The sequence below is a fragment of the Brassica rapa genome, chromosome A01, assembly GCF_000309985.2.
Source record: "Brassica rapa cultivar Chiifu-401-42 chromosome A01, CAAS_Brap_v3.01, whole genome shotgun sequence".
NCBI lineage: Eukaryota > Viridiplantae > Streptophyta > Magnoliopsida > Brassicales > Brassicaceae > Brassica > Brassica rapa.
The window spans coordinates 26826372-26837827 of NC_024795.2; the positions used below are offsets into that span (position 1 = coordinate 26826372).

General features: G+C 31.0%; 1 protein-coding gene across 1 annotated transcript; it reads right to left on the minus strand.

The window, feature by feature from the left end:
* Nucleotides 1-2646: 2646 nt before the first annotated feature.
* LOC103847181 (senescence associated gene 20) lies at nucleotides 2647-3528 on the minus strand. Its single transcript, XM_009124241.3, has one exon. It carries the CDS (start codon nucleotides 3261-3263, stop codon nucleotides 2949-2951), a length of 315 nt encoding a protein of 104 aa, XP_009122489.1. The 5' UTR covers nucleotides 3264-3528; the 3' UTR covers nucleotides 2647-2948.
* Nucleotides 3529-11456: the final 7928 nt, after the last annotated feature.

Here is an 11456-nt window from a genome sequence, read left to right on the forward strand (position 1 = left end):
TACTCTTTTTTAATAAGTTCTTGTTTTAAACTTGCTCACAAGAATATTGTTTGAGAAAACAATGGTGTGTTTGTGGGATAGATGTTACAGTACATGACAGAGTTAGTGAGAGCTTGGATCGTTACGACGCTTTTGATCTCTCCGACAATCCTATCTTCGCCATCGATGGTGGCATAAGGAACATCCGTCGTAAACGTGTCCTCTGTGACACCACCGAATTCCTCTTCCATCCATGCAGACAATGGTCACAAACTCACACACACACCTCTTATTTAACCTATATATATATGTATTTCTATACGACATTAAACCATAACGTCGAAATCATCACATGCCATGTACATGTAATCTGTAATCTGCTTAGACAACATCTTTTGAATTTTCATAGTGAAAGTTGGCTGCATAAGATAAATTTGTTTATTTAAACACAATTTTGTTCATCTAACACTCAGCTTTTAGAAAATCGGTAGATCTCATTAGATCGGCTGAAGGGTTAAATGGCCTAATAAAACCAAAATTTATTGCCAACTTTTCTCTTTCTAATCAAATTTATAGTTTTTTTAGTTTAAAAATCGTAATGTATAGTGTTTTGTTTCTGATTATATAATTCCGTAACGTATACAATCACAACTAACCATGCACCTAATTACTATTAAGGCCAAACACATCCGATTAATTGAAGAACAGGTTAACTGTATCAGTTTTCAATCTCTGAACGTAAAAGTAAACGAAACTTGATCTGACACCATAGAAACAGTAACTAAACTCTCATCTAATAGATATGTTTGATTAAGAGTGTCTAATTGAGTTCATATATTATAAAATACAACGAGCTATAAGAATTGAGTTTTCCTAGTAAAAGAAATTTGTAATGGCCTCAGGGAATTGTAACAATGAGATGCAAATGGGAAGTCTACTGTGTACAAAGGAGAAAGCACATAATCTGATGATCTTCTCTTCTCAGTAATGCAGCCAAGTTTATTTTCCTTCAAAAGATCACTTGATGTTTCGTTACCGCCACAACAACCTTTGATTGACATCAGTAATATCGAGCTAGACTTTAAAAAAAAAATATCGAGCTATATTTTCGAAAATACAGCCGTTACATTGGTTATTCTTTCAAACTCTTTGAACCAATTTATAATACTCTTCTTGCTGAGGTACGTGTGGCGGAGGCAAAATTTTATTTTAGAGGGGTCAATATGATAACAAATGTATTTTGCAAGGGTCAATAGGCTAAATTCACCAGATTTTTCTTTGAAAATACAAGTAAATTTTTGTTTTTGCAAAAATTGACATGGGTCAATTGACACCCCTCATAGCACACTGGCTCCGCCAATACGTCACTAATCACTTAACTTCTTGCTGAAAGACTAACCGTTAGATCAAACGTCCATCCGATTATAAGTTTCTTTGCGGTCGAAGGAACTACGCTATGTATGGCATGTTTAATTTTTATTAATGAGAGAGCTTGTATGCCACAGGTTGTTCATGATTTCTCATGGGGATGACTTATATGTCGATTTCGCATACGTCCAATCTACGTTAGATAAGATTTCTACATCTCTTAGCTGGTTTCATATATGCATTTTATTCAAAATAAGATCAGAAAATGAGCTGTAGATTAGTGTTTTATACATCAGTATCAGATTGTATATTGTTGACTCTTCATCTTTTGTACTTGAGGTTTGTCTACTCTTAAAGCACTTGATCACTTGTATATAATCTTTAGACTTTTACAACAAATTGATGAAATCACTTGTAAATATAGTAGATAAGCAATTATATATATAATGGATATTTTGGGCATGGGACATGACCGAAAACACATCTAAGTTCGATGAATGTGCGTCACTGCATCATGCTTAAATTAATTAAATAATATGAAATACGCCAATGTTTACTTTTTCTTTGTTTTATCTTCCGATTGTTTAGTGTTTTTTTTTCTGTTAATATCGTTTTATTGCATACCATTTTGACCAGACGACGCCAAAAGAGAGAGATAATGCGTGTCCACGTCCAACACAGAAAAAAAAGACGCAGGAGTGACCTTCCTCGTTGCTTCCTCTGAAACTTTCTCTTTCACAATTAAACTTTTTTGATGTTACGTTGCGTCCACGATTACATTTAATAACTATTAATTACTTCATTAAAAAGTAAACGTCGTTAAACATCAACAATATCCAAAACCCAAATCATAAAACTACTTGGTTCATACTTATCTCAACACATCAAACTCTCCAAATAGACTGAACTCTATAGTCCATCTAATCCTCATACTAATGTTTATCAGTTTGTGCAATGATTTCATGTAGAATAAGGTACATAAACTCAACCTAAGTAGACAATTAAGGAACGCTAACTTCAATATGTTCAGGAAGTTTTGTTTTTAGATTGTGTATTTTTTTTTTTGAACAACAGATTGTGTATCTTTATAAACTCAAATCTGTATCCAAACTAAAAAAGTAAAGCTTAGATACTTTTATAAACTCAATCTGTATCCAAGCTAAACAAAAGTAAAGCTATATATACACATAAAAAGCATGCTAATCCACTCAGAGGTCATATGAGCCAAATGGGCAGCTTTTTATATTATTTTCATCGACAAGTGCAGAACTTCTCGTATTATAAATGTTAAACGAATAATAAGATCCCAAACGCACATTTTTATTCCAATTATAACATAACCAAACGTTACATCAGACATAACGGCACAAGCCAATTTGGGTATCCCCAAATTCCCCATGCTTGCTGTACCCACTAAAACACAAAAGCACGATTATAAAGCAAATTAAAAAGAAAAAAACAAATGAAGAACTAGCGACAGCCAAAACGCAGCCCACACCGCGTCTTGAACCGCACAAAATCCTCACATATACGACAAACCAACCACACACCGACACGTAAGCAGCCTTTATTTAGTTATTAATCCACGTGGCTTTTACTCCTCAAATCGCAAGAACCAGACCCGGTACGGATTTTCCAGCCCGACCCGAGAATTTGCTTTCCCACACGGAGGGGCAATGCGATCGCGCGATCTCAGCAGACCTTCCGGCGACGACGCCACCGATCCTCGTGACGGTGAGAGAAGTGTTCGAGTACTCCCTCACCTGAGTGATTATCCCATGCGACACGGTCCACGCGTGGATCCAGGAGACGGAGCTAGCGGCGTCGCAGCCCTCGGCGATGACGGTGGATCCGAAGGAGACGACGGAGAGAGGCACGAATTCGAAGGGCGGAGAGACGCCGGTGAGCGTGCGCATCAAAAACTGGTGCGGCGGAGGGCCGTGGAACCAGTAGTCGAGATCCGGGGTTAGGATCCGGTGAACTGATTCGACGTCGCGAGATCTCAGGGCGTCATACAGTTTCAGAACCACGTCTCGGTTCTTGGTATCTGAATCCGCCAGAGTATCCAGTTCTTGGCGAGTTTCTTGAATCGAAATCTAACGCGAGAATTAGGGATTTGGATTAGGAGATGATGATGAAGAAGAAGAAGATGAACGATTTATCAGGTTTTTCAAAAATAGATTTGATGAAGGCTTATATAGGAGGCGCAGGCTGGGAGGGATATGATTCTCTGCATCACATCCTACTTTAACGTTCTCTGGATTTAGAATGCGCTGACACGTGACGCCTTATGATTAGTTAGTCTGGTATATGGGGCCCGGTGATAGCTAGCTTTCGTTGACCCCACGCATAATTAGGTGAATAATTAATAGGTTAATTCAATTTTGCCGGTGGTAAATATCTTGACTTTAATTGCTTTGAGAAGTAATTGATTTTCCTTTTCTTTTTCTTTGTCCTATTTGAAATCTACTCAACCTAAACCCTAAGACGTAGAGCATCATTATTGATAAAATTTTAAATAATTAAAACTAAAAAACGAGGAAATGAAAAGAAAAACTGTTAAAAACATATAACTGAAAACTATTTTTTCTTATGATTTCTTTTATTGTGTCAAATTTTCAATAATTATTATTTAAATGTTAAAAATTGAATTGAGTACACTATATTTCCTAACCAATGTTTTTGAACAGTATAGATTTTCTAACCAACTCTGATGTTCTTAAATAACAAAATAAAAATCAGCGCATTGTTTTGGTGGAGTTTTCACATACAATTATTGAAACCTGGCTTTGATATCTTATTAGATCGAGAGAACGAGATGAGATCGAGCTCAAACTCAGAGAAAAAAAGAAGAAGATGAAATTTGTTATTCAATTCTCAAACTGTGTATTCTGTTACATTGGTTCAGTGTATATAAGACTCTTCTATTTTCCTAACCGGTATTAACCATACATAACCGGCTTATATTCTAATATTAACAAAAGTATTTAATATTATAGTAAATTGTTGGTTTAAAATTGTATAATTTAGTAAACGATTGGTTTAAATAATTAAGTACTGTAATATACAAAGAAATGGTTTCAATGAGTGTGTTGGCCCCGCCAACCAATAGCCAATAGCATAAGTTTCCAAAGCAGTATAGTGCACAATCACCATGACACATGCCGTGTAGAGTGGCCACCTATGTCCGTCTAGTCATGACACCGTGACACGTCCGATTCCTTATTCTAATACAGTAATATGCATTTGATATATTAAAAGGGGTAATAAATTGCTTATTATTCAACCATTCATCGCCTTATTTTCAATATAATGTTTTAAATAACATTTCTATAAAGAAAAAATTATTACTAATATAAAACACATCAATTTCCGGTAATAAATAGTCTTTAGCTAAGCAGTACAGTTGTTTAGATATCACCATCAAAATATAATTACGTAAATAGTGATACACATTTTCTCTTATAAGCTAGACTATTAGAGGTTTGTAAAGAAAATAAAACGTCTAAAATAATAATTTTTGAATTAGATAATAAGTTGATTACACAAACAATTAAACTAATACGTTAGTGGATTTCTGAAGCGGTTCTCCACGAAAACAACACTTATGAAAGCGACACCTACTTTATATTGCATAATGATAGTAAATTTTGTTTAAACTAGATATATAGTTTTAGCATTTGTTAAAAAGGATACGAAATCTCTTATAAAGCAGATGCATGATATCATTGTCAGTCTTAAAGTAATTTGTAGGCGATAGGGATGTGAAATACATTATGAAATCCACCGAATTTACGAATAAACCCGAGCCATTCCAGAAAACCATTTAAATAATATCCGTTTTTACTTTGCTAACTTTAATTGCTGTCTTAGGAGGAAAATTAAGAACATCGTCAAATATGCACTGTGTATATATTGCAAACCACAATAAAACAAAATTAAATAGTTTATTGGCCCAGTAACTTTTCTATATTAGTATAGGTTGATCGGCCCATTATCATTCCTATTTGAATATTTGTAAATTGGTGCATAGCGAGGAGCTCTGCTTCTGGTTCTGGTCAAAACGGACGTTAATGGGGTAAACTTTCCATCAGAAAGCTCGGAGCTTTTATGAAATTTGATGAATTTATTGGTGATTTTGTTGATCTTTTAGGTGTTTGGAGCTGAGTATGAAGAAGGGTTTTGAGACTTTTAGTCAGGATGGTCCTCTCTAAGTTGATGTGGTAACTGGTAAGAGCTTTGTTAGCTTCTTTATAGAAAGCTTGTTATGTTAGTCCATATATTTTGAGAAAATTTTAAAAAATATGACAATATTGTTTTAATGCCTAGTTGCATCCTTCACTAACATATGATGATGTTCAAAGAGGTTTGGAGCCTTTGTGCTCTCCGTTTATCAAGAAAATAATAATTTTATAATGGTTATTTAATCGATTTAGGAGGTATTATGAAGTTTTACTAAATTAATTGATGAAAACAATTGAACGATGCTCATTTACCGTGAAAAAGATTTTAGCATACATTAATACAAATGTAGAATATGGTAGAAATTTTAAAACAACACTAAAGATTATAGGCTTCAGTATATAAAGTATTTACCAAAAACTCAATATTTTTGTAGGGGTTAGCCCATCGATTTTGAGAAAATTTCTAAAAATATGACAATATTGTTTTAATACCTAGTTGCATCCTTCACTAACATATGATGATGTTCAAAGAGGTTTGGAGCCTTTGTCGTTTCAGTTTATCAAAAAAATAATAACTTTATAGTGGTTATTCCATCGATTTAGGGAGTATTATGAAGTTTTAGTAAATTATTTGATAAAAACAATTGAAAGATGCTCATTTACCATGAAAAAGAGTTTAAAATACATGAATACAAATGTAGAATATGATATAAATTTTAAAACAACACTAAAGATTATAGACTTCAGTTTATAAAGTATTTACCAAAAACTCATTATTTGTGTAGGGGACCCATAGATTTTGAGAAAATTTCAAAAAATATGACAATATTGTTTTAATGCCTAGTTTCATCCTGCACTAATATATGATGATATTCAAAGAGGTTTGGAGCCTTTGTCGTCTCCGTTTATCAAGAAAATAATAATTTTATAGTGGTTATTCCATCGATTTAGGGAGTATTATGAAGTTTTATTAAATTATTTGTTAAAAACAATTGAAAGATGCTCATTTACCATGAAAAATAGTTTAGCATACATTAATACAAATGTAGAATATGATATAAATTTTAAAACAACACTAAAGATTATAGGCTTCAGTATATAAAGTATTTACCAAAAACTTAATATTTTTGTAGGGGTTAGTAAGCCCATAGATTTTGAGAAAATTTCAAAAAATATGACAATATTGTTTTAATGCCTAGTTGCATCCTGCACTAACATATGATGATGTTCAAAGAGGTTTGGAGCCTTTGTCGTCTCCGTTTATCAAGAAAATAATAACTTTATAGTGGTTATTCCATCGATTTAGGGAATATTATGAAGTTTCACTAAATTAATTGATAAAAACAATTGAACGATGCTCATTTACCGTGAAAAAGAGTTTAGCATACATTAATAAAAATGTAGAATATGGTAGAAATTTTAAAACAACACTAAAGATTATAGGCTTCAGTATATAAAGTATTTACCAAAAACTCAGTATTTTTGTAGGGGTTATTAGCCCATAGATTTTGAGAAAATTTCAAAAAATATGACAATATTGTTTTAATGCCTAGTTGCATCCTGCACTAACATATGATGATGTTCAAAGAGGTTTGGAACCTTTATGCTCTCCGTTTATCAAGAAAATAATAATTTTATATTGGTCACTCCATCGATTTAGGGGGTATTATGAAGTTTTACTAAATTAATTGAGAAAAACCATTGAACGATGCTCATTTACCATGAAAAAGAGTTTAGCATACATTAATATAAATGTAGAATATGGTGGCAATTTTAAAACAACACTGAAGATTATAAGCTTCAGTATATAAAGTATTTACCAAAAACTCAATATTTTTGTAGGGGTTAGCCCATAGATTTTGAGAAAATTTCAAAAAATATGACAAGATTGTTTTAATGCCTAGTTGCATCCTGCACTAACATATGATGATGTTCAAAGAGTTTTGGAGCCTTTGTCGTCTCCGTTTATCAAGAAAATAATAACTTTATAGTGGTTATTCCATCGATTTAGGGAGTATTATGAAGTTTTATTAAATTATTTGATAAAAACTATTGAAAGATGCTCATTTACCATGAAAAATAGTTTAGCATACATTAATACAAATGTAGAATATGATAGAAATTTTAAAACAACACTAAAGATTTTAGGCTTCAGTATATAAAGTATTTACCAAAAACTCAATATTTTTGTAGGGGTTAGCCCATAGATTTTGAGAAAATTTCAAAAAATATGACAATATTGTTTTAATACCTAGTTGCATCCTTCACTAAGATATGATGATGTTCAAAGAGGTTTGGAGCCTTTGTCGTCTCAGTTTATCAAGAAAATAATAACTTTATAGTGGTTATTCCATCGATTTAGGGAGTATTATGAAGTTTTATTAAATTATTTGATAAAAACAATTGAAAGATTCTCATTTACCATGAAAAAGAATTTAGCATACATTAATACAAATATAGAATATGGTATAAATTTTAAAACAACACTAAAGATTATAGGCTTCAGTTTATAAAGTATTTACCAATAACTCATTATTTGTGTAAGGGTTAGCCCATAGATTTTGAGAAATTTCAAAAAATATGACAATATTGTTTTAATGCCTAGTTGCATCCTGCACTAACATATGATGATGTTCAAAGAGGTTTGGAGCCTTTTTCGTCTCCGTTTATCAAGAAAATAATAACTTTTTAGTGGTTATTCCATCGATTTAGGGAGTATTATGAAGTTTTATTAAATTATTTGATAAAAACTATTGAAAGATGCTCATTTACCATGAAAAAAAAGTTTAGCATACATTAATACAAATGTAGAATAAGATAGAAATTTTAAAACAACACTAAAATATAGATAGTATATAAAGTATTTACAAAAACTCAATATTTTTGTAGGGGGTTAGTTATAGAATAGATTTTGAGAAAATTTCAAAAATATGACAATTTTTTTTAATGCCTAGTTGCATCCTGCACTAACATATGATGATGTTCAAAGAGGTTTGGAGCCTTTGTCGTCTCAGTTTATCAAGAAAATAATAACTTTTTTTAGTGGTTATTCCATCGATTTAGGGAGTATTATGAAGTTTTATTAAATTATTTGATAAAACAATTGAAAGATGCTCATTTACCATGAAAAAGAGTTTAGCATACATTAATACAAATGTAGAATATGGTATAAATTTTAAAACAACACTAAAGATTATAGGCTTCAGTTTATAAAGTATTTACCAAAAACTCATTATTTGTGTAGGGGTTAGCCCATAGATTTTGAGAAAATTTCAAAAAATATGACAATATTGTTTTAATGCCTAGTTGCATCCTGCACTAACATATGATGATGGTCAAAGAGGTTTGGAGCCTTTTTCATCTCTGTTTATCAAGAAAATAATAATTTTATAGTGGTTATTCCATCGATTTAGGGAGTATTATGAAGTTTTATGAAATTATTTGATAAAAACAATTGAAAGATGCTCATTTACCATGAAAATGAGTTAAGCATACATTAATACAAATGTAGAATATGGTAGAAATTTTAAAACAACACTAAAGATTATAGGCTTCAGTATATAAAGTATTTACCAAAAACTCAATATTTTTGTAGGGGTTAGCCCATAGATTTTGAGAAAATTTCAAAACATATGAAAATATTGTTGTAATGCCTAGTTGCATCCTGCACTAACATATGATGATGTTCAAAGAGGTTTGGAGCCTTTGTGCTCTCCGTTTATCAAGAAAATAATAACATTATAGGGGTTATTCCATCGATTTAGGGAGTATTATGAAGTTTTATTAAATTATTTGATAAAAACAATTGAAAGATGCTCATTTACCATGAAAAATAGTTTAGCATACATTAATACAAATGTAGAATATGGTATAAATTTTTAAACATTACTAAAGATTATAGGCTTCAGTATATAAAGTATTTACCAAAAACTCAATTTTTTTGTAGGGGGTTAGCCCATAGACTTTGAGGAAATTTCAAAAAATATGACAATATTGTTTTATTGCCTAGTTGAATCCTGCACTAACATATGATGATGTTCAAAGAGGTTTGGAGCCTTTGTGCTCTCCGTTTATCAAGAAAATAATAATGTTATAGTGGTTATTCCATTGATTTAGGAGGTATTATGAAGTTTTACTAAATTAATTGAAAAAAACCATTGAACGATGCTCATTTACCATGAAAAAGAGTTTAGCATACATTAATATAAATATAGAATATGATCGAAATTTAAAAACAACATTAAAGATTATAGGGTTCAGTATATAAAGTATTTACCAAAAACTTAATATTTTTGTAGGGGTTAGCCTATAGATTTTGAGAAAATTTCAAAAAATATGACAATATTGTTTTAATGCCTAGTTTCATCCTGCACTAACATATGATGATGTTCAAAGAGGTTTGGAGCCTTTGTCGTCTCCGTATATCAAGAAAATAATAACTTTATAGTGGTTATTCCATCGATTTAGGGAGTATTATGAAGTTTTATTAAATTATTTGATAAAAACAATTGAACGATGCTCATTTACCATGAAAAATAGTTTAGCATACATAAATAAAAATGTAGAATATGGTATAAATTTTAAAACAACACTAAAGATTATAGTCTTCAGTATATAAAGTATTTACCAAAAACTCAATATTTTTGTAGGGGTTAGATTTTGAGAAAATTTCAAAAAATATGAAAATATTGTTTTAATGTCTAGTTACATCCTGCACTAACATATGATGATGTTCAAAGAGGTTTGGAGCCTTTATGCTCTCCGTTTATCAAGAAAATAATAATTTTGTAGTGGTTATTCCATCGATTTAGGAGGTATTATGAAGTTTTATTATATTAATTGATGAAAACAATTGAACGATGCTCATTTACCGTGAAAAAGATTTTAGCAAACATTAATACAAATGTAGAATATGGTAGAAATTTTAAAACAACACTAAAGATTATAGGCTTCAGTATATAAAGTATTTACAAAAACTCAATATTTTTGTAGGGGTTAGCCCATCGATTTTGAGAAAATTTCAAAAAATATGACAATATGTTTTATGCCTAGTTGCATCCTGCATAAAATATGATGATGTTCAAAGAGGTTTGGAGCCTTTGTCGTCTCCGTTTATCAAAGAAAATAATAACTTTATAGTGGTTATTCCATCGATTTAGGGAGTATTATGAAGTTTTACTAAATTAATTGATAAAAACAATTGAACGATGCTCATTTACCTTGAAAAAGAGTTTAGCATACATTAATACAAATGTAGAATATGGTAGAAATTTTAAAACAACACTAAAGATTATAGGCTTCAGTATATAAAATATTTACCAAAAACTCAATATTTTTGTAGGGGTTATTAGCCCATAGATTTTGAGAAAATTTCAAAAAGTATGACAATATTGTTTTAATGCCTAGTTGCATCCTGCACTAACATATGATGATGTTCAAAGAGGTTTAGAACCTTTATGCTCTCCGTTTATCAAGAAAATAATAATTTTATATTTGTTATTCCATCGATTTAGGGGGTATTATGAAGTTTTACTAAATTAATTGATAAAAACCATTGAACGATGCTCATTTACCATGAAATGAGTTTAGCATACATTAATACAAATTTAGAATATTGTGGCAATTTTAAAACAACACCGAAGATTATAGGCTTCAGTATATAAAGTATTTACCAAAAACTCAATATTTTTGTAGGGGTTAGCCCATAGATTTTGAGAAAATTTCAAAAAATATGACAAGATTGTTTTAATATCTAGTTGCATCCTGCACTAACATATGATAATGTTCAAAGAGTTTTGGAGCCTTTGTCGTCTCCGTTTATCAAGAAAATAATAACTTTATAGTGGTTATTCCATCGATTTAGGGAGTATTATGAAGTTTTATTAAATTATTTGATAAAAACTATTGAAAGATGCTCATTTACCA